Source organism: Hippoglossus stenolepis, chromosome 11, assembly GCF_022539355.2.
Source record: "Hippoglossus stenolepis isolate QCI-W04-F060 chromosome 11, HSTE1.2, whole genome shotgun sequence".
In the NCBI taxonomy this organism is placed as follows: Eukaryota; Metazoa; Chordata; class Actinopteri; order Pleuronectiformes; family Pleuronectidae; genus Hippoglossus; species Hippoglossus stenolepis.
This window is the reverse complement of record NC_061493.1, coordinates 20,208,667-20,235,764: the sequence shown is the minus strand read 5'-3', so window position 1 is coordinate 20,235,764 and position 27,098 is coordinate 20,208,667. Positions and strand designations below refer to the sequence as shown.

Below are 27,098 nucleotides of genomic sequence, written 5' to 3'. Positions count from 1 at the left end.
TGTTGTAATCTGTGTAGTAGTGTTTGTGTAATCCTGCTGCCTAACAAACAAAACTCCTTGCCAGAGGTAATTACCTAAAATGTCTTTATCTGAGAAATCGTACTTGTGTTACTTGATGTGATGCAAGTTCAGATGGACATAAAACGGCGTGTCTGAATGCAGATTGTGGTTTGTGTCTCCTGCAGCGAAGCGACCCAGTGCATCACTCTCTACTCCAGACAGGGAACCACAGACACTATAGAAGAAGTGGAGGATGAGCAGGATCAAGGGGAGGACAAGCAGCAGGTCCCCTGGGAGTCCCAGCAGCTGGATGACAGTGAGGTGCCTGAGGACGGTCCCTGGGGTGAATCCAGGGAGACAGAGAAGGATGACGGCGAGGGGATGGAGGGGATGGAGGGGACTGACGGTGAGGAGGCTGTGGAGGAGACAGATGTACCAAAGAGCAAAGAGGGAGAAGAAGCTCCCTGGGCGTCTTTTGGCCCAGATGAGGGCACTTCCCTCAGGGTGGAGGAGGCAGAGTGTGTCCCTTATGTCCAGGACAAAGACTACATCTCTGAGAGTGAAGACGGAGGAGGACAGCAGGACCTGATGCAGACAGAGGGGCGGATGGGACTGATCTACACCCCCGACACGGACGCTTCCAAAGCGTCTGACGCTGACGTGCCTCCCAGCTACAGCAAGGCGGTCAGCTTCGACCGTCTGGAGCTGAGCGACGACGAGAGTGACAAGGACAGGAAGCGGCGTATGATTATGACCTCAGACAGCCACTCTGACAGCAGGTCAGACATCATGTTACCGTCCATGACCACCGAGCTGACCGCCAGTGAACTGCTGCTCAACAAGTGAGTCCAACTAGACGCTACAGACACACAGGAACCAGAATCAGCAGCTGCTTGTCTCAGATACTTTACATTTTCTAAGTGATACTATTATTATTATTAAAATTGCAAGGTGTAAGTCTGTGCTGTCCACAGATCAGAGTAGTGATGTTAACTCTTATTTCACCGATTCCAGTGTATCCAGAAATGTGACTCTTGCTGAGTATAGAAACTGCTGTGTAATGCTATTTTTCAAATGTGTTCATAACCCTTTAGGCCCCTGTGCCTGCTCAGAGGTCCCTGTATGATTTAGGAATTTTTTGTGAAGCTACAACAATGAAGTTTGGATTAAAGAATCAAACCCTGATCTGTCCCTCTCCCTCTCTGCCGTCTTTTCAGGATGTTTTATGACGAAGAGCTGGAGCAGTCAGAGACTTTTTACCAAAGGCAGCCGCTGATCCTCCAGCTCTTCTACGCCCTCTACAACATGCTGGTGGCGCACTCTGAGATGGTGTGCTATCTGGTCATCATCATCAACCACATGGTGTCCGCGTCCTGCGCCACCCTGGTCCTCCCCATCTCCATCTTCCTCTGGGCCATGCTGTCTGTGCCGAGGCCCAGCAAGCGCTACTGGATGACTGCCATCGTCTACACTGAGGTGGAGTCACACGAGAAGATGACCCAAGTCAAATCTTAACTTTGTCAATCGTTGAATTACACTAGTCAAGTGGTGGATGTCCCATTTGGGGATAAAGCTCCAGTACAAACCTGGACCCAACTGTTTATATGTTTGATTGGTTGATTTATTCCACTCATTGAGCATATAACATGAAAACAGACAGATAATTGCATAGTAACGTAAGAACATATTTATGTCAGTTCTCTCAGTCTACAGTTGTGGGTCTACAGTCCAGAAAGCTCACTGACACTGATGTGGTTCTTTTCTCCAGGTCACCATTGTCATCAAGTACTTCTTCCAGTTCGGCTTCCTCAACTTAAGCCTAAAAGGGACCGATAAGAACAAACCATTTTACCTTCCCAACATCATCGGGGTGGAGAAGAAGGACGGTTATGTCCACTACGACCTGGTTCAGTTACTGGCTCTCTTCTTCCACAGATCCATTCTGAAGGTACCTGCAAACAAACCATATGTGAACAGTTAACCAGGGCTGTGTGCTGATATTCACTTTTTATCCTGTTTTGACCACTGACAACACATCAGTAGCAGCCATCTTTGTTGAAAATCACTTAATTTGGGCATAAATCATATCATCATCTCCACAAATCCCTGCGTTTCCAGTGCCACGGGCTGTGGGACGAAGAAGACCCCAAGGAGAAGAGGGAGCCTCCTCGTCAGAGCGAGTCCTCGGACCGGGACGAGAGTGGGAAGGAGTCTGAAGCTGCCTCCTCGGTGATCAGTGAGAGGATGGGCTCCACTCACACCTTGAGGTCCTTAAACTTTGGGACCTCCATAGATTCCGGACACGTCCAGGTGCAGTTCCCGCAGCAGCAGACCTACCAGCGTCGCAAGAGCTCCAGTGGAGGCTCGCACATCTCTCACCGATCACTTCAGACGTCTGCCAGATCAAAAAGAGGTGAGGATGCTCCAGATGTGAGACAGCAGTTAAAGGTGACTCATCATGGATATCAAAAGACAACTGGTACAAAAGATGAGATGACATCTAAAGCTCTGAAAGTGTAATTCATATAATACAATGATGATCAAAACTAAAATAACAAATAGAAGGAATCATCCGGACGTGTATCACACAAATGAACATCTCCTCGCAGTCTCGATCTATGACCTCTGTGAATCTCGGGTTGTTTCAGGGACTAAATTCCCTCGTCACGGATCATTTACAACTGGAAATGTGAATTGTTCCCACAGGAAGCGCCACTTCCCACAACAGCAGCCGCAAGGACGGCAGCGAGGCCAGCGTCCACCAGAAGACCCGCAAACAGATGATTATTGAGAAGCTCCGAGAGCAGCTCTATAAAGGAAAAGCCTTCATCATAAAGCGGTAACGTTCACGGTTCATGAACATAAAGCTGCCGTCGTGTCTTTAAACTCCGTCCAGCACTTTGAAACGCAGTGGTGGAAGAAAGTGTGTAACTTTCTGACGGCACTGATGAGAAGTGTGCTGAGCAAATATTCTGGATGCTTAATGGAAGATGCACAGTGGAAAATCACATCAGTGATACAGCAGCTTTCAAAGGTCTAAATTTAGACATTTAATTACAGCTTTCCGGTCAGGCCAGTCAGCGTGAGTTTTGTGTAAGTGCTGCGACAGACGATCACAACATGTTATTGCTCTAAATTTAATCACAATGGAACAAGTGGTTTCTGAGATATTACGTCCAAAACGGCAACGGAAACCCACCGAAAATTAGATTTAAATCGTTTACGTTTTCTAAAAATAGGACCAATAGGAGCAGTGGCCCAAAAGAGAAAGGAGATTCAACCAAGTGTTTCAGACAGAGGCTGAAAAGAGGAGCTGCAGCAATGGTGTGAGGAAAGTGATGTGTTCTCTTGAATATGAGCAGAATGTGTCTCCTTCCAAAGTAAATACGTTATTTCCCTTGTGGTCCTGTGGAGTGACTCTCCCCTGGACACTTTTCACCTGTTTCCTTGATCATAACAACATTAACATTAACTAACCCTGTTTTTTTTATAGGTTCTTGGAGATCTACATTCCCATGAGGCAGTTCTTCTATAACCTGATCCATCCAGAGTACAGTGCCGTCACAGACGTGTATGTGCTGATGTTCCTGTCCGACACTGTGGACTTCATCATCATTGTGTTTGGATTCTGGGCGTTTGGTGTAGGTTTACAGACATTTCCATGATCTTTAATTGTTTATGAAAATGTCTCTATATTTGTCCAACATCACTTCTGTGCACCTTTTCTCCTGTAGAAACACTCAGCGGCAAACATCACCTCGTCTCTGTCGGAGGATCAGGTGCCGGGACCTTTCTTGGTCATGGTCCTGATCCAGTTCGGGACCATGGTGGTGGACCGGGCCCTTTACCTCAGAAAGTCTGTTGTGGGCAAGGTCATCTTCCAGGCTCTCCTGGTGTTTGGAATCCACTTCTGGATGTTCTTCATTCTGCCGGGAGTCACTAACAAGTAAGAACAAAAACAGGCTCAAAATAGGTTTAAGATAATTGTACATTTTTTGTAGAGCTGCTCCAATTAGCTTGATAATCAATATGTCAATTGTCAGGAAAATAACAGGCAAGAATATTCATAATCAATCAATGAAGTCATTTTTTTTAAGAGTCAAATATTTGTTGGATCGAGCTTCTCTTGTATCAGAATTTGCTTCTAGGAACTTAACATTTTCATTTCTATAGGATGTGCTTGATGGTTAATTAAAATGTGAAACTAAAAACAAATAATTCAATGCAACTCTTACTCAGGAATTTTTTATGTAAAAATCTGAAACTAAGTTCTAAAGCAATGAACCATGAGTCTGAATGTTTTACATCTGGCAGGAATTTGCCTTGCCCTTTTTTGAGAAATCCCATTTTTGCAGTGACAGAATGAAAACCATCTTTCTTTATCCACTTTCACACATTCTCTCTCTTTTCTTTTCCTCTTGTAGGCGTTTCAGTGAGAACACGGTTGCTCAGATGTGGTATTTTGTCAAGTGCATCTACTTCGGCCTGTCGGCCTATCAGATCCGCTGCGGTTATCCCACCCGCGTTCTGGGAAACTTCCTCACCAAGAGCCACAATTATGTCAACCTCTTCCTGTTTCAAGGGTGAGTTCAGCCGGAGAAGAATCATTTCTTCCAGCAGAGTAAACAGGTCCGAGGCCCCGGTTGTGTGAGGATTTCAGTTTGAAGCTGCAGAAAGATTTCACCTGCAGGGATTAGTTTCAAAAATTTGAAAATAAATGACACATTTCAAATTTTTGTTTGTCTTTTGGGTATCGCCATTTATATATTCAGCCTTTTAATGTCATGTCCAGAATCGTTTATGTGAGATAAATTTCCTCTCGTAGATAAGATTTCAATTTGCTAATACAAACTAAGAAAGCATCAGAAAAGCTAAGATGTGTTTGTTTGAGAATAAGCCTTCATGATAATTGTACAGCAGCTGTCAGAGCAGTGTTGAGTCTGAGGTTGTGATTAAATATCTTAAATCTTGTTTTTAGTTTAATTTAATCTTTATCTCACTTCTTTAATCCAGTTTCCGCCTGGTGCCGTTTCTGACGGAGCTGCGTGCCGTGATGGACTGGGTTTGGACCGACACCTCGCTGTCTCTGTCCAGCTGGATCTGTGTGGAGGACATCTACGCTCACATCTTCATTCTGAAATGCTGGAGAGAGTCTGAGAAGGTGTTTTTCATCGTGGCATCAGTCTGGTGTGAAAAGAATCGCCCTCAGAGCCAGAGCCTGTCGTTCTGGAATTCGGGCAAAAATTTATTTCTGTCAAAGATCATTTTCTTCTGAAAACTCCTTCATGTTCCTAAAACTCCTTCATGTTTCTAAAACTCCTTCATATTTTTGGCTTTATGGCTTAAGAAGAAGAATTTCAGATCTGCAAGGGCTCGGTGATGGATGAAAGCTAGATTTATGGGCTCTATATTAAAAAGTAAAGATATATTGTGTGTGTGTGGTGCCCAGTATTCCCAGTGGCGCAATAAAAACGTCTTTATTCTCTGCCTCTCTATTGTAAATAATGCACTCTTGCAATCTGACCAGGTTCAATCTGCAAGTACCTCCTGTGCTTCAAGTTTTTGTTCCATCTTTACTGATATTACCCTGAATGGATTCATTGTCTTATTCTAATGGATAAAAAAAAAGTGCTGGCACAAAATACGCAGTTGTCAGCAGCTCTCAGCAACTCTAACAACTCTGACAACTGGGACAACTCTGCTGTTCTTCATGTAGAGGTACCCGCAGCCCCGAGGCCAGAAGAAGAAGAAGGTGGTGAAGTACGGGATGGGAGGGATGATCGTGATGCTGCTGATCTGCATCGTCTGGTTCCCGCTGCTTTTTATGTCTCTCGTCAAATCGGTAGCTGGAGTTGTCAACAAGCCGCTGGACGTCACGTTTGAAATCACCCTGGCTGGTTTTCAGGTGAGGACACGTTGTCTTTCGTCAAATCATTTCATAGCAACACAGGCTCAGCTGAGAACGTAGATTTTAATGAAGTTAATACATCTGTGACTTCTCATGTGATCAGGTGCTGGTTACCCGATGAATACGATGTTTTCTAGAATGTGAGAATTTGCTGGTTGCTGCTTTTTGACAGATTCAGTACAGAGGCCAAAGATGAATTTCTCTATTTAATTCTCAGTTTTTCCATGTGTTCAGATTGAACAAGACTTGAAGCTGCTTTCTCTAAACGTCCTCTTCTTGCAGCCCATCTTCACTATGAGCGCTCAGCAAAAACAACTGCAGAATGTGACACTGGTGGAATTTACAAAATTTACCAAGAATTATACAAACGATGTAAGTATAAAAAAATACAGTATAAATATCGTGCCCCCCCCCACTCATATAATGAATGTGTCATTGTGTTTATTATGTGTTTATTGTTTGCTGTGGTGAAAAAGAGGTAACAGGGTTTAATTCCCACATCATTTAAACTTGTATGACAAACTTTTAAACCAGGCAGTAAATACACACCAGAAAAGGTCATTTAATAGTTGTCACATATAAAACATAACTTCTGAAGGTTTAACCGAAACTTCTAATCCCTTTGTAAACAACACTTTAAAGTCCCCACTCGTATAATTTTAACTATTTTCGACTTTTGTGGCAATTTAAATACATTTTGACCTGATGATGGCACAAGAAGAAAGGTCAGGGGATTTCCCAAAGTATTAAAATCTCTACTGATTTTTATGGCAATCCACCAAGCAGATGTTGAGACATTTAACTCACAACCACTAGTTGGTCTAAAGAAAAAGTTAGGAGGCCTCCAAAGTTACAGTAGTTAAAAGCACATGTTTACATATTCCTACAGATAAGTGAAAAGTACAGTCGGGTCAAGTTGGACTCGTCCAGTGGAGATAATAGGTTTTTGTACCAACTTACATCACAATCAATCCAACAGTTAGCATATATTTAGTCTGGGTCAAAGAAGTGAAGCGATCAAATGTTTTAGTTGACATCTTAAAAAAACTAAACCTTACTAATGTGTTGTGACTTGTGTTGGTGTCAGGACGCCCTGCAGTGGCTGGAGGGCTACATGCCAGAGGATCTGGTCATCGCTGAGCTGAAAGGCAGCTCCAACTCTCTGTGGACCATCAGCCCCCCCAGCAGAACCCACCTGATCGAAATGCTGAACTCCACTGAGGACTTCCCCATCACTGTGACCTGGACCATTCAAAGGTATGACACAATGTCCACTCACTACTGTATCTAATCAAGTAGGAGTTCTAATATAATATAATACAAAGGTGGCCTGCTCACAATCACCTGTTCCTCCTCTTAATCTCAGAAACCTCAATCTCGGTGCCAAGGCTGAAATAGCATCTGGAAAACGAGTGACGAATCTGAACGAGACAACTAAGACGGAACTCGTAACTCTCCTGAGTGGGACAGGAAATGCTTCAAGTGTGTAAGTCTATCAGCTGCACTAATAGCATTCAGTCACACAGATAGATTCCTGTACATACTGTATATACTCATAATGTAGGACTATATATTTTGTTTTTACACAGTCCTGCTCCATTATGTTAACATACATACGTTTTTTCCTACAGTAACAGCCTCTTTTCCTCTTTCTTCTCTGCAGGAAACTAACAAACATGTTTCCTCGTTATATCCGAGCCCCCAGTGACTCCGATGCCAAACCTGTCGAGCAGCTTTATGAAGGTTATCATCGCCTCCTTTATCACTGCATATTCAAAGTTTTAATTTCTTTTTAAGAAAATAAAAACCTGTGCCATCAGAATCATCTGAAAGATTTTAATATTACAATAAAAACACAACACAGAGTAGCTTAAAAATAATTAGTTTTAGTAAGAATTGTATTGTTTTTGTAATTGATTTGTATCTGCTTCATCCTGATTGAATAACTGCCACGATGTCATTCTTCACCGTTGCAGATAAAGACATTATGATGGACATAATTTTGACGTTGAAGCGACCAGAGAGTTCCTCCGATCAGAAGCAGGAATGGTGGATCGTCGACCAGGCGGAGCCCGGCCCGATAAAGAAGAGGAGTGAAGGGCGTGAAGGGCTGGAGCTTTACGTGTTCAGCGACCAAGTCAGTCCGCCCAGTTTGGGATTCCTGGCTGGATACGGGTGAGTGACCTGAGAAACACTGTCGATTTAAAGATTTTGCTGTTTCAGTCTATATATTGTTTTAATTACATTTTGGGTATTATTAAGTGTTTGGTGAGAACCCAACCAAACAATTGTAGGATAAATGTGAGGGGTGTTGGATGATTAGCACAACCGGAAAGCAGTTTTTCCTTTAACTCTTTCTAAACAGGCATGTAGGGGTCAAATTTAGGTTCTGTCCCCTTTCAACTCCACCTACCAGCTGGAGGACTAAGATTACAAGGGATTCAAAATCTTAACTGAACATCTCCTTCCTCTCTTCCCTGTCCAGGATCATGGGCCTGTACGCCTCGGTCGTTCTCGTCATCGGCAAGTTTGTGCGCGAGTTCTTCAGCGGCATTTCCCACACCATCATGTTCGAGGAGCTCCCCAACGTGGATCGCATCCACAAGCTGTGCACCGACATCTTCCTGGTCCGAGAGACGGGGGAGCTGGACCTGGAGGAGGACATGTACGCCAAACTCATCTTCCTCTACCGCTCGCCAGAAACCATGATCAAGTGGACCCGGGAGAAAACTCAGTGAAACTCAGCGAGGGGACGTTAAATCATGGAGGCTTCTTTTCTGGAGACGCTGGGTGGTGTGAGCCGCTACTTCAGCCTGTTTACCAGCTGATGGAGCACAAAGCCGCCGAGGACCTGGTGTGTCCTCCTCAAACTGAGCTCTGGTGGTGGTGACGCAGCGTTAGCTCCACACAAAAAACACTTTTTGAGTTAAGAACTGGTATTTTTTACTCTTAACTGATGAAAAACAGCAACAAATTGCAGTTACATTATTAACGATTGAGCACAAATTTGCCGGTGCTGTTTGAAAAGCAGCTGGTGTTCAGTTGGAGATGGACAAATCTTTTTGGGGACAGTTTTTCTTAAGTTATAAACAGTCTCCCGATACTAAGGTGGATTTTTTTTCCAAACACCCGTCGACTGCTCTTCACGCCTGTCGTCCTACATTTACAGAGAAAGGCTCGCACTGGCCGCAACATTACACTTTAAGGGCTTCCCACCAAAAAATCGCTGCACAATTAATGACCACATGAGCACAATCTCGTATTTTCTCCAACTGGAACACTTTTGATTGTGGGACTGTGCAATACTGAGCTCCTGTTTCTCCCGACGTGGACCGAAAGAGAAAGGCTGCGTCTGAGCAAGACACACGAACATAGCCCCACTGTTTTGTTTTTTAAACGTCAGAGGCCACATGGGAAACTCTGCAGAGACACGACAAACCGGAAACATCAGACAATCTTTACTTGCCTTATTTTGTTTGTATGAGACGAACTGAAACGCTAATCAACTACATATCTTTCTCAGGAAGAGCAGTTTTCACAGATATTGTATGTGTTTAATGTTACAACATTGTAGGCTTTGACGGATTTAAAAGATTACGAGACCGAAGAAGCGTTGAGAACTATTTAAACGGCATGAAACTTTAAAATGTGGATATTGTCCAGATGGACCGACACTGAGTATGTTTACCGCACATGGCCACAGTTTATAAGGCTGCGTTCAGAAAGTACATTTCATCGCTGTGGACTTTTTTCCCCCTCCACACAGAAGGAGATTATTTGCCAATCGTCTGAATCCATGTTCTGAACCACCTACAGGTTGGCTCGAGTCGAAACCAGCAGAGGGCTGTTTTCTGAATCAGGGTAACGTGCATTAGGTGGTGGACTCTTGCACATCGCTTGTGAACCTCTCGCTGTTTTTAAACATTCACGAACACTGTGGCGCCCACAGCTGTGCAGTCAGTCGTCAAGGAAAAACTGAAAGATTCCTCACATGAAGGGCTCTGACGTGAAGCCCTTTGGTCCAAACTATGCATTAGAGGACACTGTAGCATGAAAGAGAAACTTCATTATTAATTTTCATTACATGTACATTCAAGTTTAAAGGGACGGGATGAGGAGGAATGAAATGTGAAAATGTACCTGTATGTTAAGGTAATGTGGTATTATAGGTCCAGAGATCTGCAAATAAAACGTCTGGAAAGGTGTCGAGCTTTTGTTCTCAGCTGCTTTTTTCTTGTGTGTGAACGGGTAGAAAATCTGTGTTTTCAACAGGATTTAGATTTTTTTTTAATTAAAATAAAATAAAACTGGAGCCCTCCGACTTTCAAGACAACTTCCTCAACGAACAAATCCCCTACAATGCTGTTTGTGCTTCTTTTTGTTTGTTACTAGTATTTTTATTTATTGCATATCATAACAATATTCAAAGTGCTCTACCACATAGTGAATGGGTGGTACTACATCTGGATTGGTAACCCACACAAGTAGCAGTTCAGCATCTCTCTTTATAGGTTCACTCAAGTCCGCCTTCATTCTTCTGCTAATGCACAGATGCACTACACTCGTTCAGATTGGGAGGGAATCAGAAAAGTAGCATGAATGTGTTCGCATTAAATATCGCTTAACGGGGAGAGAGCATTAGCCTCATCAAAGATAAATAGGTCTGAGGAAGCTACACAGTCATTACATGTCTGTCAGAGGCCGGTTGGGTGCAGACGTGCAGCCGCCGTTCGTCTCACTGATGTGGAAAATCTGTCTGCTAACTCGTTTAAGAAAATGCACAGAGACCATAAAATGCCACACAAGGGAAATGTTTATTGATGTATGTGCAAAGTTTTGAGATCAGCTCCTGAATATATATATATATAAATAAAAGAGGTGGGCGACAGCACAAATAACAAAAATGTAAACAGTCCCTTTTTTTACTATTCTAATTGTGATATTAGAAAGTTTTCAACTGGCATTTAAATGATGTTCTTACAGAGGGTTTCTCACATTTATAGTCTGAGCAATAAGGTAAAGAAACGCACAAACCCGACATTATAAAGGAAAACAATGGGCTGAATGCACAGAACACACCACCACACAGTCCCTTTTTCATGTGTTGGTCACTTTAGTTTGAGGATTGCACGACGGAAGCTGTAATCAAGACACAGCCATGACACCTCGAGGTAGACGAATAAAACAGTCTACGATTGGATATAAGCTGCGTCATCAGGAATATTACAGCTCTTTAAATCTTCAATAACTTCTTTAAGCGCTGATGTTCAAGACAATAGTGTGAATTACTTTTATGCATCAATATTAATATTAATTCACCATAGCATTGAATTTGATTTAACATCTGAAATCCAAACATGCATCGACAGACTCATTGCATATTGTTCCAGTGGATCTTCAACAGGCCGCAGCCGTCAATCCGGAATAAAATATAAGTCAATACAAATAAACACCTATACACTGATCATCTTACTGGGCATATTTATTAGAGCATTTCTGATTAATTATATATATCTATTGAAAACTACCCACAAACAATAACGGCAGAATGTACAGCTTCACAGAGACGAGAATAGAACTTTTACGTACAACAGGCTTTCATACATTATTGAACATTGAAGATTTTTCATTACACTGAGGATCCAGCTCAAAGAAACCAAATAAAAAATCTGTTTAAACGCAACTCTTCTGCAACACCTACTGTGAATGTTGTTGTTTTTTTTCCTCTTATTATTTTTTGCACAATTAAGATTTAAACTGTCGCCTTTCTGGGGTTCAGAGCTGAGAGGGTTGGTCGAGGTGTTTCTAACTCGTACACAGAGGGTGTAGTGGTGGTGGAGCAGCAGATGGGTTCAGTCGATGCTCTCACTGGAGGCTAACACAGCCCGCCCTCGTAATCGTCCTCATCATCGGCAGCGGCCGGCTCCCCGCCAGCGCCACCCTGTGGAGCAGCCGCAGCCTTCTTCTTCTTTCCTCCTCCTCCGGGTACCCTCAGGGAAATGGCCAGCTTGGCGTACTGTGCGACAGCGGAGAATAAAGTGACTCATCAGATCTCAGATTTAAATATTTTCTCTTCTGACTGACGGGATTCTACAGGAGGACAAAAGATCACGTCTCCAGTCGAGTTTAGTAACATTCAAAATGAAATATAATGAGAGTTGTAGGTTTGTTTGTTCATCTTTTCGGAACAGTTATGACTAAGACTAAATGAAAACTGGCGGAGGGTTGTTTGTCAGCCTTGTGATACGCTGGTGACTTGTCCACTTAAACTTAAAACAGTGTGTATCAGCAGTACTCACGTCATTGTCCATGTATTTCAGTAAAGGTGAGTTGCACACGCGGTAGACCTGGTCCTCGTCCTGCTCGTCGTAGCCCTGCAGTAGCGTCTCCATGGCCAGGCAATCTTCGCTTCCACTGTAGCCAGGCAGACTGATGGAGATCAAGTAGCACTTCATGTAATGATCCTCAGTTTTAAGTGTTGCACCGTGAATGTTGGGTCATGTCAGCGGTTAACAAAGTCTCAGATGAGCCACAACAAATAAAAAAATTATTTCACATTGCTCAAAGACAATGTTGGCTGTGTTTAGCAGCAGTAAGCCACGGATTATTGATGGTAACGAAACATATTTGAATTCTCATACCTGTAACTTTCTCTGACGCATTTATCAGCAGCTACGTAGTCCACTCTGTGAAGATGAATCAGCACTTGGGCAGTTGTTTTCTGAAGAATGAGAAGAACAAAACAAACCAGAACTTTTAATTTGATCACATATTCTCAGATTACAACAAACACAGTCGTGTGATTTATATTGACAGAAAATCACAAAGCATTTTTATTCTCTGCTGTGATACAGTGACAAGCCAAGCGACATGAAACACACTGTCTATCCTGGAAATTAAATTCTGACTGACTGTGGTAACACATTTAGTTTTGATTTATGTGCACAGAGAGATAAACAACAGAAACACACTGAGGTAACTCACCTTGAAGCACATGGGGAAGTTTTCAATCTCTTTGTACATGTTCTTCTCTTTCTGTATAGCGACGGCTGCATCATCCAACCTGGATAGAAAGATGAGAACAGAGTGAGGACAGAGGAGGAGCAGGTACTAATGTTCAACATCATTACGTGGAGGAAAATCCAAATATCTGACTGTAATATATGAATTTAATACAAATGAAAAGAACAAAAAACAACAATCATTAAAATACGCTGTGTTGTGGTTATAGATCACCATCAGGTAAAATGTGTTTTTAATCTTTATAGAAAAATAAAAACAATGATAATGACAAGCTAATTGTCCTAAATACTTTCTGTATTAAATTCCTAAACAGAAGTTCTTTGCTTTCTCCATCAGCAATTAACCAAAAGAGCACAAATGATAGCTACAGCTGATGCTATACTTCTGGGAGAACAGGTGATTAATGTAATATTCCCACCCGGCCCCTCCTCCTGTCTGTTACCTTCTTAACCTGACCAGAAGTCTAGAGGCTTTGCCCAGCAGCTCAACAGCCTGACGCAGACGGTCTTCATTCTGCACACAGAACACAAAGGTGTATTAATTAAAAGAAATGAAAAATGGAAATGATAGTTTAAATGATTCAGTCGTTGTCAGCAGATCATCGTTACCTCAAACACACCGGCTGCCTTCTGATACAGGTCCACAGCTTTCTCCAGGTTTATAGGCTCGATCAGTCTGAGGAGAAAAACACGTTTTAGTTTGAGGGAAAATCTCCTCACACAAATAAGAAATGCATGAGTAACAACAAACATATGAACTATTCAGATTCATTCAAAAACTAAAAACGTATAATGAAAGAATGTGTCATCATAATAAACCTACAAAGTGTAGGTGCAGTGTTGTGTTAACAGCTGAGGGCTTTAAGTTTCTAATGTGTGTGAAATACAAGGTGATGTTTTTACTTTCCAGCCCTGTCCAGAGCCATCGCAGCAGTGTCCGGGGTCCCGTTCTCCATGTACATCATACAGGCTTTCTCTATGTACTGGATGGCCTCAGGCATCTTCTTTTGTTCCTGTAGCAGAGCAAACACAATTCTGCTGCAGACACATTACCACTGTCGAGGTGGCACGGTCACACATATGCAAAGTGGGGTCAACCACACGAATTCCGTTGCTATTGGTTGAGGCTGTGACAGAGTTCACCAGAGTTGAACCCCCAACGCGAAGCCAAGCTGCGGATTTACTTCACCACAGGAACTTCCCGCTCGCTCAGAGCAGAAGTGAAGGTTCATCCCGGCTACATTTGAGTATGTGTGACCGTGACCAACATGTTAATGACGATGATTACAACAGAAGCGGCCCTCACCTTCATCATCATACCAGCCTGCTCAATCGCCCTGAGGAGGAAGAAGAGGGGTCAGAATAAAGCAAATTGTTGTTGTACACTATATGGACAAAGGTAGTGGGACACCTACAGTAACTTGTATGACATCCCATTCTAAAGCCATAGGCATTAATATGGAGTTGGTCCCCCCCCCCTATAACAGCTTCCACTCTTCTGGGAAGGCTTTGTGCAAGATTTGGGAATGTGTCTATTTTGCCTAATCATCCAGAGGAGCATTTGTGAGGTCAGACACTGGCCTGGCTCACAATCTCTGTTCTAGTTCATCCAAGAGGTGTTGGATGGGGTTGCAGTCAGGGCTCTGGGCAGGCCAGTCAAGTTCTTCCACACCATAGTCACCCAACCACGCCTTTGTGGCTCCTGCTTTGTGCACTGGTGCAGAGTCATGCTGGAACAGAAAAGGGCCTTCGCACAAACTGTTCCCACAAAGCTGGAGGCATAGAATCGTCCAAAATATCTTGGCAAGCTGAAGCATTAACATTTCCTTCACTGGTCCAACCACTGACAATGATGCTGAATAAAACACCTGAATTTGATGATTACAGGGAGAGTTGACCCAAAAATTGTAATTCTCTTTATCTCTCATTCTCATTAAGACCTCGTTTGGAATCGAATTTGAATGTCGGGGTTTAAAGAAGCTTGGATGACACCACAGGAGCAGTATGGAGGCATTTTATGTTTGGTTTTTTTCACGTTTGAAGAATCAGTCACCAGTTACTTCGATTGTTTTGGATTTGGCTGCAACGCTGATTACCCCTGAGACTCCAGAAGTGTTTTGTGGACTCAAACACTTCACCCCCCCTCCTCCTCCTCCATCTGCATAGCGGTGCGTGGAGAAGGAGATCATTTTCATTTTAGGGTGAACTATCCCTTCAAGGAGGTGTGTCCCAATACGTTTGTCCATGTAGCGTATGATTGCTGCTGTGTCTTCATGTCGAGGATGACATCCCGATACTTACTTTGCAGCGTGAAAGAGGCTGATGTGTGAGTTAAGGTCAAGATAAAAACAGACTCACAAAACAACAACAACATTGATTTATTGTCACAGGGGAGCGAACAGGGAGGATACGTCTTGTTTTCTGTGTGGTACTCCGCCTCCTTCAGGTACGCATCCTTGGCTTGATCGTACTGTTTGGCGTTCTTGAAGCACACAGCTGGAAAAACAGGACGCAAACAGTTTGAATGACAGCGAGTACACGTTGGGATGTCTCACTCGGAAACAGATGTGTTGCTTTAGCACCTGCTTTGGCGTATTCTGACGCAGCGCTGTCGAAATCCGGCTTCCACTTCGTCATGCTTGTCTTTAAGCTGCGCAGACACACACACACAATGATTAACACAATGATTAACATTAAGATACACGATACAACAAGCCGAGATCACAGCACAAGATCAAAGCGGGCTAACGAGCCTGTGTGCGTCGCATCTACCATTAACACCGCCACAGTGGCCTCGCGAGCTAGCTAACGTCAGGGATGACAGCAGCGGGGAATACGCGGGTTTCTCGTCGCGACTCACCACTTCTCCGCCTTGGCCATGTGCTCGTGGGCTTCGTTTATCTTCTGGGCGGCCATAGTGAGGAGCGGCTCCGCGGGGATGTGGTGAACTTGCGGTAGAATTGATCGCTGCCGGGGATGTTGTCGCCTCCGTGTTTGGATTAGGAAAGCCTTCCTCCTCAGCCGGTGACGTCACGGGATGTCGCAGGCTACGGGCGCCGCCGAGGACCAATCAAAGCCACAACGCGATTGGAGGAATATAATAATAATAACAATAATAACACAATAGTAATAAATGATAATCCATGTTTGTTGGGAATATGCTGAACCAAACATAATATCTATGGATATGATAAAGGCCTTAAAATAGAAGCTGAGCATCCACTGATAGTTTTGCTTTTGCTTCTGCTGACCTCCTGTGGTGTCACTTGTCACAGATGTGCTGCGGGACATGTCTGACCCGAGCAGCAGCAGCATTAGAGTAAACAGTGTATTAAGTTTTGTATTTTAAAAACCAGGTTCTCTTCTGCAAAAAGAGTAAATTGTGTTTAGTGAAAAGACTTTTAGAAGTTAAGGGCACTGATTTTAGAAAAGTTGTCTCCATAGCTCTATATGGCATCTGGTATAGAATAAACAAACACGTAATAATAATATTAATTAGTTATAACAATATTAGGTATTATAATTATTAATAAGAAGAAGAATTGTAATCATAATTATGATGATGACAATAATGATAATAACAATAGTCATAATATTAATGATAGTGATAATAATACTACTACTAATAATAACAGTAGTAACAACAATACTAATATTAGAATAATACAAATTGTAATAACAATGACAATAATTCATTCATTAATAAGAATAAGAATAAGAATAACTACCACAGAATAAATACCAAATAAAAAAGACAAATATTTTAACATTTTGCGGCGGAAGCGGAAATGATTGTGTCGAATGACGTCACGCGGTGTCTAATGGCTGAACAACAACTCTCAGCGAGAGACAAACTTTCACAAACTTCCACGGAGACGAGAGAAAGTTGGAATTAGCTCGTTGCTCGGGCTCCTTCGCAGTCTAGACGAGTTTGTGTGTTTGTTTCTTCGTCGTCACCGATGTGGACTCACTGATGGATCCACGGTTCGACATCCCGCGGAGGGCCGCCGGTGGTGGCGGGGGCTCCGCGAACTCGTCGCCCGGTCTCGGGGCTCAGTCGCGCCGCAGGAAGATGCCTCCGCGCCCCGCCGACTTCAAACTGCAGATTATCATCATCGGCTCCCGCGGCGTCGGTAAAACCAGCCTCATGGAGAGGTACACGGACGACACCTTCTGCGAGGCGTGCAAGTCCACAGTAGGTGAGGACACGAGGCGGGGACGGGACTTGTTTCTGTCAACTTCTGTGTTGACGTCCAGCAGCAGGGGCTCCGTCTATGTACTGAAAGGGAGGCTAGCTAAACCACCACGGGGGGGTCGTGGTAAACAAGCTGCCTCATATTTATATTTACTGTGTAACGGAACTGACCAGAGGTGAAACCACCAGATGTAGCTGGCTAACTCAAGCTAACTGCAACAACTACACTGGTCAGGCTAACAAATCTGACCCAGAGATGAGACTGCCCCCCCCACCCACCCCCTTCACTCACACGTCTGACGCTTGAAATGTTGTTTTGAACAGTTGTATATATGTTTAGGCTTTTAGATGCAGCACGTCTGCACCCAACAAAGTGTTTATTGTATCTTTTAGTTGTGAAGTTTGCACAGAACAGCTGCACAAGTACAGAGGAAGACAGCAGATTCAGGAGAAATGTCAAAACTCAAATAATGATAAAATGATGTAAATATCAAGGGAAGCACTCACCATAGACAACTATCAAGAATAACACTGATAATATAGTAAGATAGTTATAAGTAATAGGGTTTTTATACTATAAGACTTTTATATGTTTTACACAGAGGCTACAAGAGCTGTCACTTTCTGTAAATCTTGTAGTCTGAGGATTGGATCTTAAAGTGAGTTTCCCTAAATTGACAGCCAATTAAGTCAATAGGTAATATTATACTTGAATAGCACAGATGTCCAGTTAAGTAATTCAGTAGCTATAGTCATAGTTGTTATAGTTATGTTCCTTAGATTACTTAATAATGTTGCTCTGCCGTGGTTTGGACTTGTCCAGTTTATAATACACGAGGAGTGTTGGGTAAACAGTCCTGTGACCGATACAGCAGCCAGCCATAGTGTGCAATCCCAAAATAGGTGCATGCAGGCAGCTGCTCTGGCAGCGCTCCATTTTGTGCCCTGTCACTGCTGTGACTCCGCTCACAGGTTGTGTCACAAATGTTGTACCACAGAGGTACAAGTCTGACAGCCTCTCAACTTTGCCTGAAAATGTTGGTTTCTAATTTTGTTAATTCTTGTGATGTAGCTGTCATTGTGCACAGCTTGTAATATAGAAACAAAGAAACCTCCTATTCACAAATACAAAATATGATTCAACTAGTCACAAGCCTTGGAAATGTAGAGGTGTGGTCAGTTGTCTTCATGCAGCTTGATCAAAAACCAGCCAAACCTACTAACTGAACTACAACACAGGCGATGCTGACACATGTTCAGATAAGATGTGTGTTTTTGATCCCTCTTGTAGGAGTTGACTTCAAAATCAAGACAGTTGAGCTGAGAGGGAGGAAGATCAGACTACAGATATGGTGAGTAATTTGAAATGCGTCTCCAGCTCCTTTAGTCCTCTATATGGTGCATTTCCTCTGTGCTGTCATTGAGCGTTTCCTCTCCTATCATGCTGCAAGCTGCTCTAACTCACTGGTGGCTCACTGGTTGCATCTCAACTTTGTACGTTAGGTGAAGCGTTTGTAAATAAAACAACTAATAATAGCCTCCACTAAATCCTATATGAAGGTTATTTATAATGTGTCATTTTTTTATCCACCTCATTGATACCAGAGATGCTTGGCTAAGTCAGGCATTCCCAAACTGTTCAGCCCCTGATCCCCCAAATTGGTTGAAGTATGGTCACCTACTATTCCTATGGAGCTGTAAATTGACCTGCTGTAACTAATGCTGATGGTAATCTGTCATGATCCCCTCAGAAGTTGTGTGGGGACAAAGTAAGACAGACTCTTTTTTAATTATTTATTTGAATTTTGTTTTTATGTTATTTGATTTATGGGTGAAAAAATAGTTTGGGAACTACTGGGCTAAATAACAAACATGTGAGTTCAACAACACCACGAACACCACATCCTCCAAATGATCAGATACTTGAATCGGCACCTCTAGAAACAGACCCGGGTGTGGGCGGCCATCTGCCTCGGTGGGTGAAAACGGGGGAGAAGAGAGAAAGGGAGGAAAAACACATCTTTTATTCCCTTATCTGTATCACTGAGTAATTGATGGATGTCTCTTACGTTAAAATGTCAGTTAATAATGTGTTTTTCAGCAGTTATGGTGAGAGAGGTGCAGTGTTATTGCTGCTTGATAATCAGACTGAATTGGCTTTTTGCTTCACTTCATTATTCTAATATATTGTTCAAAAACTCAGATATTCAGAAGTCTGTAATCAGGTTAATGTCATTGCTCAAACAGACCACCAGAGATGGTATGATGTTATTCGATGATGATGTTTAGCCCCTGCTTGTGTCTTATGACTTTAACTTGGCCTTAATTACATTTTAAAAACATCCGGCAGTTCTTGTATAATAAAAAACACTGATGCCACATTTAGGAAAAGCTTTTGTACTGGTAATTGCTTTTGTGTGACAGAGTGGGGGGGGGGGGCTCCCTTGCTTGTGCCACTAACACATCTGACTTCTTCACTAACACCCCGCCCACCCTCCTCATCTCATCTGCCGTTTACACCGTCCCGTTTTTGTCCCCGCTCCTCTGTCCGTCCTCGACCTTTCCGATCAGGAAGGCCGCCCTCCGTGTGTCTTGTCTCTCATGTCGAACTCCTCGCATCAAGCTGCCACGCCCCGGCCTTACCTAACGCTGCCATTGTGCTGCTGTGTGTCTGTCCGCTCTCCTGCTCATAAGCCTGACTCTGACTCACAGGGGGAACAGGGACAGACTGGCTGGCTGAAGGTACAGTAACACTGCGCTGTGCAGCTCTAACCGCTTGTCACGCTGCTAACCCAGGATCAGATGATCAGCTGAATCATACTGTGAACTAATAAATATCTGTACACACATTTAAAAATATTTTAATTTCCAGAAATCCACATATTTAGTTGAAGTAAATCTAATTAACAATGTCTGTGTGTCTTGATGATCATGTTGATTGTAGCACAACACATTTGATAAATAGTTTACAACACTATAATGTAGCTTTAACTGACATTTTAGTTTTTCTAGTTTTCAACAACTTGTACTGCCTTCTAATTTGAAAATATGTTTCATGTAATCACAACTTTTCTATATTGTCATTAATTGTCTGTTTATATAACAGCCTTGACTTATGAGTGCGTACAGGAGGTATTATAATCGACAAAAGCATTGATATAAACCTATTTCTTCTTAAAGCTACAGTACAGTATGTTAAAAGACATTTATCAAATGTTTATATACTGGTAATAATTGCTAAGTGAATCAATTACAGTGCAGAGAATCATTTCATAACTGCACACACATGTGTCACCTTTCCTGTGATGATGATAATGATGATGATTGTGTGGGTGCACACAAAGAGAATCTCTCTAAATAATTATGTATGAAGAAATGAGAATTTCATTATCAATGAGTAAAATTACATTTACAATAATATGTTGCTAAAGCTGATTCTTCTTTTCCTCAAGGTTTGTTCATATACATCCGAAAGCTTTTGTTATTGATTGTATTGTGTTTCCTTTCTGTTGTGCAGGGACACTGCCGGCCAGGAGCGGTTCAACAGCATCACATCAGCTTACTACAGGGGTGCTAAGGGAATAGTGCTGGTGTATGACATCACCAAGCAGGAGACGTTTGAAGACCTTCCCAAGTGGATGAAGATGATAGACAAGGTAACCAAGCACAGCTGTAATGTTAACTAACAAATCAAGCTGCATGAAATACTTGACAAACTCTTCACAGTCACATTGTCCAGCCAGATTCCATGGTGTCAGTGTGCTGAACAGATTTCAATGCAGTGATCTAGTAAAACTTTAATTAAAAAATGGAGGGTGATGACTTGATGACATGGCTCCTCTCTGTTCTGTGTCAGTACGCGTCAGAGGAAGCAGAGCTTCTCCTGGTTGGGAACAAGCTGGACTGTGAGAGCGATCGTATCATCTCCAGACAGCAGGGAGAGCGGGTGGGTTCTACACACAACTGCTCCCTGTCAACGTATCACAGAATGTCATCTTTATTCTCCATACATTTAAACAGATCAAGGTTTTGAAACAAGATGCATCAGTACTAACAGCAGAACAGCTTGAAAGCCCAGTCCCAGGAATATAGAGCATAACGATCATACTAAAAACTATGTTAACTCTAATTTAATTAATTCAGATTGTGCTATCATCAAGAACATGGACTTTGAAGACACAATGTCCGACGAGTAACTTTCACATGAGGTCTCTCATTATCGAAGTGATGTAACAGGCTCTGTAATAATTTCACCCTTTCTCGTGTTACAGTTTTCCTCTCGAATAAGTGGAATGCGCTTCTGCGAAGCTAGTGCCAAGGATAACTTTAACGTGGATGAGATCTTCCTGAAGCTTGTGGATGACATTCTTAGCAAGGTCAGTATGAATAGATTAAAGATAATAACCTGTGATTATTCCGTTTGCACCTGCTGCAATAATATTCTCTTGTCCTTCATTGTGCTAGTTGTGTTATTAAATTTCATGCAGTCTGTCCAACTTTTATTTGGTTTTCATCAATTAAGGATGTTATATGTACCCTTTGTTCATTTTCTAACAATTCACTGCTTCAATTTGATTCTTGTTCTGCATAGAATTTGGTTTTCCTTCTTTCTCATCTTCAAATTGAGACTTAGTGGACATTCAATAAGTCCCCTGCTGTCTGAATCTTCATCGTAGTGACTCTCAGTTTGTCTCTGTCCCTGATACGTCAGATGCCTCTGGAAGTTTCCAACAAGGAGCTTTCCAACAGTGTCCTGTCTCTGCAGCCTGAACCGGAAGTGCCTCCGGAGTTGCCCCCACCTCGCATGCGCTGTTGCTGAGAGTGGTCCCCCATCCTACACACACACACACACACAGCACACACATGCAGAGCACCAATCTGGCCACCAGGGGGCAGGACGCGGCAGCAGTTTGGAATTTTTGACTACTGCTCTGAAAATGCATGGACTCTCTTTTAACAAACCAGTATTATCTTATCCTTCTTTCTCCTCCCGTTTTTGTAGCTGAACACTATGACATGTGCCGTACTAACACGTGGTCCGCCCACCTCCTTCCACCTTTCTGTCGACATTTGACCCGGACTACCTCATTCCTCTGACCGATAGACGAGCTGTGCCCCTCAGGTGCCTTCAAGGTGGAGAGCCCTCTGGTCGCAGTTGCACATTTTCTATGGAGGGGGGGATTATTGAGGGGCCCTACAGCTTGTTCTCTTGCTGTTTCATTTTGTCACCACACACACACTAAGTTGTAACGTAGTCTGAGTCGCCCCGACAGTCGGTTATCTCACAGAAAATCCGCTTCGGTTCAATTCTGGGTCTCGGTACAGTAGTTATATATTCTTATTAATAAGTATTTTTACCAAGTGACAGGTTGACTTGAGGTAAACAAAGCACATGATGTAAATATGGTGTGTTGCTGTAATGACTGGACAAAGTGCAGATTTCCGTGGCCGGCAGTGGGTGGTCGTGCGGTGGTGATCGGTTACTATTCCTTTGCCTTAAAGTATTAAAGTGGCTGGAACGGCTCTCTTCGCGTTTTCTAAAAACTAATGTTTTGCACTACAATCCATCGTAACTAGACAAGCTTACGTGCAGAAAAATGAAAAAGCACACGACTCGTAGATTAGCACTAACAACTATCAATGTTGCCTCAGTAGTGGCCGCTCGCAGCTCTTCCACATCCTGTTAGAGAGGAGAGATGGGTAATGTAGTCTTCGGTGGACTGGAGCTTTCACAGGGACAATTTCCACATGTGTTGCTGTTTTTTTTGAGGGAGTAGAGGCAGACAGAAACTACACAGGCACATCTTTTTTTTAAGTTTTAAGCTTCGTTCTTTGGTTTTGTTACTAATATTTGTAATTGTTTTGTTTTGGTGTTTTTCCTTTTGAATTCAAATACAGTCGAGAGAAAGCGAGGCGAGTCTCCCTTCGCTGGGGAAACAGTGCAGGATTTGTGTGGTGTTTGAACATGACAGGAAACTTCGATCGGTTATCTGCTCGTTTTGTGCAGCTTTTTTTTTTTTTGCTTCGAGTTTCATATCAAATTAATAAAGTAAAATAATAAATAATAAAATAAAATCTGCTTAAAAGGGAACGTTTGTGTTTTTTAGAGGAAGGTTAGCTGCTTTGAAATTATGAGTTGGCTGTTTTTTTATGGACCAGTTTGGGGATATCTCATCAGTTGTTTCAACAAGGCAATGCATGTTAGGTTCTCCTTTTGTTCGTGTACACATTAATAATCATTTAATTCCCCGTCTTTGTGGTGAAATTACTGCAGTATGAGCAATGTGCACTGTGGGTGTTTTGTTGCTACATATTAAAACCCACAAGAAGGACGAGCCCGTTCAGAAGACAGGATTTGGAATTGATAAAACTGACAAACTTTCAAATAGGTTTGTTTTATTTATATTTTTATTTTTTGAGTTTTATGTTAAGCTCAAGCTTTTGTGGACTTAAAATGGCACATGATGGATGGTAACAAATGAAGAGTTTCATACCAAAAGAAAAATATATGTGAGCCTGACATCCCAGCACATCTTCCAGTGAGATTAGCAGCCAGCAAATGACCTTCGTCTGTCCGCCTCCCTGACATTTCACCACTAACCCTGTGGTCTTTGTTTCAGTAGCTCAGCCTTATACTACTCAGTGTTTTAAATATACGTTTTTAAACAAATGCTTTTATTGAAATGGAAATCTGTATCCTTTTAAGAGATGGAAGACTGTACTTTGTATTAAACCTGTTTCAAGTCTTTGGAAAAAGTTTTCGGCATGTTTAAAGTGGATTTGTGGTATTTATAACTTGTGGCATTCTGGAACTAATGAATTGCAATTAAAGATATCTATATTTATTACCAAACCGTGGTCTTGGTTTTACTGTGTGACTGTGTCTTTGCAAAAGTTGGCTCTGAGGATCTTGAGGCGACTTTTACCAAACTTCTTTAATAAAGATGCGACATCTGACTGACTTTACTTCTTAATATGGGAAATTTTAGATTGGGGTGTTTGATCAAAGATTGATTCAAAGATCTGATTGACGTACGATCTTCAAATAACGAAGGTGAGTGATGGTTCATCTTGTTTTAATTAAAGATATTTATATATAAATATTTAAGGATGTACATATATATATATATATATATAAAGATATTCTTGATTTGTATGTGTTGTCGCAAAAGTTGAGTTGACTTTTCTTTATCAACTAAACTGCTGTTGAAGTGATGGATTTACTTCCAAGTGCAGATCTGACAGACATAATATTTTCCATAGAAGAAGGTGAATATTGTTCCCCTTGTTTTGACTAAAGATATTAAGATGGTCTTAGTTTTACTGTGATTTACTTCTGAATACACATGTGTATTTTTTGATGGGGTCTGAGGAAAGAAAGGATCTGATACACATAAGATTTTCATTAGAGGAGCAGTATTGGTTCCTCTTGAGTGCATCACCCCAGTGAGGGTGATCAATAACCAGTAGTGCGTGTGCACAGTGTGCGTGTGTGCCATTAGGCCACGCGCACCTACAGCGTGTGAGACCTGGTCCCACAGAAAACAGGGGGGTGTGCTCGGGGTTGCTGCTGAAGCAGGAGCGCATGCGCCCCGCAGAAAATCACGGCCGAGCGTCACACCGCAGCGGCTGCAGCTCCTGCATGTCAGCGAGGAAGGAAGGAGAGGAGACGGGTACGAGAGACACACGGGGGGCCCAGCCGGAACTGAGGGATGGAGACCCGGCGTGAGGAGGAGGAAGAAGAAGAGGGCTGACGCGACCCCCGACTCACTCCTCTCTCTCCAACTTGAGCCTCGTGCACGAACCCGGGCTGCAGATGCAACCTGTCCGTCCTCCCATCCGTCCCAGTAATCCCCCTTTTGATTGCAGCGTTTCCTTACGATGACAACCTGGTGAACGCGCACAGGATGGAGTAAAAAAAAACCGCCCGGCACACCGCAGGATGCGCAGCCCCAGCCCGGCAAGGAAGAAGAAGGAACCTGGCTGTTTGTCTGGCGTCGCATGTCCGAGGTTTTCCGCGGTGCTGTGGATTGATCGTCTCCTCCTGCATCGCCCTCCTGCAGCTGCCGGTGTCGGGGGATAATGGAGAGCCCCAATGGCTCCGGCAGCGACACCAAACCGCAGAACCACCAGTTGGAGAAGAAGCGGCTGAACCGAGCGCCTTCCCCGGCCAGACCCTTCCTCAAGGATGTGCACCCCCGCTCCGCCAAGCCACCTGCCATCGTCCCCAAATCCCCCAAACTCCACAAGCAGCAGTCCGCCTCGGTGCCCTTAGCCCACCCGAACCGCAGCTCCAGACGCAGCAGCACCGGGGCCAGAGAGAAGCCAGCCACCGTCAGAAGTAACACCAAGTCTGCTGCTGCCAAAAAGCCCACGAAGGTGCCCCAGCATGCGGCAGCAGCCGAGCCCAAAGCCGCCGGCACCAAACCGGACAGCACCGGCAGTCCGACTCTCGTTAAAGGCAAGAGGGGGAAGCTAGGCTCGGGGTCCCCGGGCCCTCACCTCCATGGATCCCCGATCCGAGTACCGACCGGGGCGTCCCTCGGCCGGGTCAGCCAGACCGACAGCAGCTCGGACCTGTCGGACTGCCCGTCCGAGCCGCTGTCGGACGAGCACCGGCTGGCAGCGGCCGCCAGCAGTGACGCCGAGTCCGGTACCGGCTCCAGTGACCGGGATCAGCAGGGGGCGGATAATCCGCCGCGGGCAGAAGCGACCGGAGCTGCGGCTGCTGCTGCTGCTGCTGCTGCTGCTGCTGCTCATCCGCCGCGCACAACCGAGGCTCCCGCCGCCAAGGGAAGCATGTCTCAGGCTCAGCCCGCAGAGAAACACAAGAAGCCCGCAACAGGCGCACAACTCGCACTGCCAGGCGCCGGGGATGCAGCCGAGGAGGAGCTGCAGCGGGAGATGGAGGATTTGAGATCTGAAAACGACTACCTCAAGGTAAGAGGATGCTGCCCCAACAGCTGGAGAATCACTATCATCCAACTCACATGACCATTTTTTGTTTTGCATCGTGTATGATCTGTGTGCTGCAGCAGCTGGTTTGTAAAGACCCTCGATCGGTCCTGTTTACACTAAAGTCCCAGCTCCACTTCTCATCACAACCTGTGACAAGTGTCCTTGAGCATCTTCTCCTCGAGCTTTCAGCCTAATCTCACTGACCACAGTCTGAACCCAGTGCTCTCTGATGCCCGGCTGCCATGTCGACTCACCCCCCCATCCATCATCTTTATAACCTTCCCTTTGCAGCCTTGTGGTTTTAACCTTTATGAATGGCAGTTTTATTGATAGCAGTGGTTGCCTGTTTTTTAAAAATGTCATGTTTTTACACTGTTGCTGTCAAAGTCACCAAAGTCTGTTTCTACCGTGAAGATTCGTCTGTTACACTGTGGCTGCAGATTTGTCTCCGTGTACAGATCCAAACTGCACTTACACTTATTCATTATTAGATTTATCTCTACTGAACTCCTTTGTGTCAGTGTGCAGGACTATTTATAAGCGAGTATATAATGTGCAAAAAGCCATTGACTGGTTCAAGAGGGAAAAAATCAAGGATCTGCAGTGTTTCTTAATTAGTCTTTTGTTTTCCAGTGTGTTGTATTTTCTGTGTGAAGACTTCACGCAGGACCCTCCTCCCCCCTTCTACTCTATAAGTAGGCTATACCCATAAGTTGGGGAGGGGGGGGGGAGGACAACAGATAATGCGGCAAACAATCTAGCAGTTTTCTTTTATTTCCCCCCAGATGGGAGACAGGTTTATTTGAATGTTACTGTGTTTATTTCAAACATGATCACGCATGTCTGTGTCTCTCTCTCTCTCTCTCTCTCTCTCTCCGGCTCGGTGAGAACACAAGAGAGTTAATCAGCTTTGCAGCCTCTCGCTGTAATGGCTTTATCCCACAGGACTTGATAACAGTCAGATGTCCCATGTGTGTGGGGTTCAAACGCCCTCCCGCCTGGCTGTCAGGCTGCC

The 27,098-nt window shown here is 43.6% G+C and overlaps 4 protein-coding genes across 7 annotated transcripts in view; 3 read left to right on the top strand and 1 right to left on the bottom strand.

Annotated features, from left to right (window-relative positions):
* LOC118118276 (piezo-type mechanosensitive ion channel component 2) overlaps positions 1–10,113 on the top strand; it is a 63,222-nt gene extending 53,109 nt beyond the window's left edge. Inside the window, exons 38-53 of the mRNA XM_047342115.1 lie at positions 186–842; positions 1,218–1,476; positions 1,769–1,948; positions 2,119–2,413; positions 2,707–2,839; positions 3,494–3,641; positions 3,735–3,946; positions 4,425–4,583; positions 5,014–5,161; positions 5,717–5,905; positions 6,191–6,280; positions 6,996–7,165; positions 7,275–7,394; positions 7,572–7,651; positions 7,885–8,083; positions 8,394–10,113. Coding sequence (XP_047198071.1) covers positions 186–842; positions 1,218–1,476; positions 1,769–1,948; positions 2,119–2,413; positions 2,707–2,839; positions 3,494–3,641; positions 3,735–3,946; positions 4,425–4,583; positions 5,014–5,161; positions 5,717–5,905; positions 6,191–6,280; positions 6,996–7,165; positions 7,275–7,394; positions 7,572–7,651; positions 7,885–8,083; positions 8,394–8,646 — 3,292 coding nt within the window. The 3' untranslated portion in view covers positions 8,647–10,113. The remainder of the gene's footprint in view (positions 1–185; positions 843–1,217; positions 1,477–1,768; positions 1,949–2,118; positions 2,414–2,706; positions 2,840–3,493; positions 3,642–3,734; positions 3,947–4,424; positions 4,584–5,013; positions 5,162–5,716; positions 5,906–6,190; positions 6,281–6,995; positions 7,166–7,274; positions 7,395–7,571; positions 7,652–7,884; positions 8,084–8,393) is intronic.
* A 590-nt stretch (positions 10,114–10,703) lies between these two features.
* Positions 10,704–15,989, bottom strand: napgb (N-ethylmaleimide-sensitive factor attachment protein, gamma b). The gene is made up of 12 exons (XM_035171181.2): positions 15,791–15,989; positions 15,513–15,580; positions 15,342–15,426; positions 15,232–15,249; positions 14,237–14,267; positions 13,834–13,943; positions 13,540–13,606; positions 13,374–13,444; positions 12,893–12,971; positions 12,550–12,629; positions 12,208–12,337; positions 10,704–11,924 (listed from the first exon to the last, which is right to left on the bottom strand). The coding sequence occupies exons 1-12, from the start codon at positions 15,844–15,846 to the stop codon at positions 11,784–11,786; spliced, it is 936 nt and encodes a 311-aa protein (XP_035027072.1). The 5' UTR covers positions 15,847–15,989; the 3' UTR covers positions 10,704–11,783.
* Positions 15,990–16,706: 717 nt separating this feature from the next.
* Positions 16,707–23,978, top strand: rab12 (RAB12, member RAS oncogene family). The gene is made up of 6 exons (XM_035169463.2): positions 16,707–17,129; positions 18,417–18,477; positions 20,643–20,781; positions 20,982–21,071; positions 21,397–21,501; positions 21,837–23,978. The coding sequence occupies exons 1-6, from the start codon at positions 16,904–16,906 to the stop codon at positions 21,942–21,944; spliced, it is 729 nt and encodes a 242-aa protein (XP_035025354.1). The 5' UTR covers positions 16,707–16,903; the 3' UTR covers positions 21,945–23,978.
* Positions 23,979–24,325: 347 nt separating this feature from the next.
* The window catches only part of LOC118117317 (microtubule cross-linking factor 1), a 52,373-nt gene continuing 49,600 nt past the window's right edge, over positions 24,326–27,098 (top strand). For 2 of the 4 annotated variants that reach the window (XM_035169460.2, XM_035169459.2), the window contains exon 1: positions 24,328–26,065. In XM_035169460.2, the coding sequence (XP_035025351.2) occupies positions 25,208–26,065 (858 nt within the window). In that variant the 5' untranslated portion in view covers positions 24,328–25,207. Of the gene's footprint in view, positions 26,066–27,098 lie in introns of all 4 variants that reach the window. The other 2 variants (XM_035169462.2, XM_035169461.2) reach the window with 2 other exon arrangements.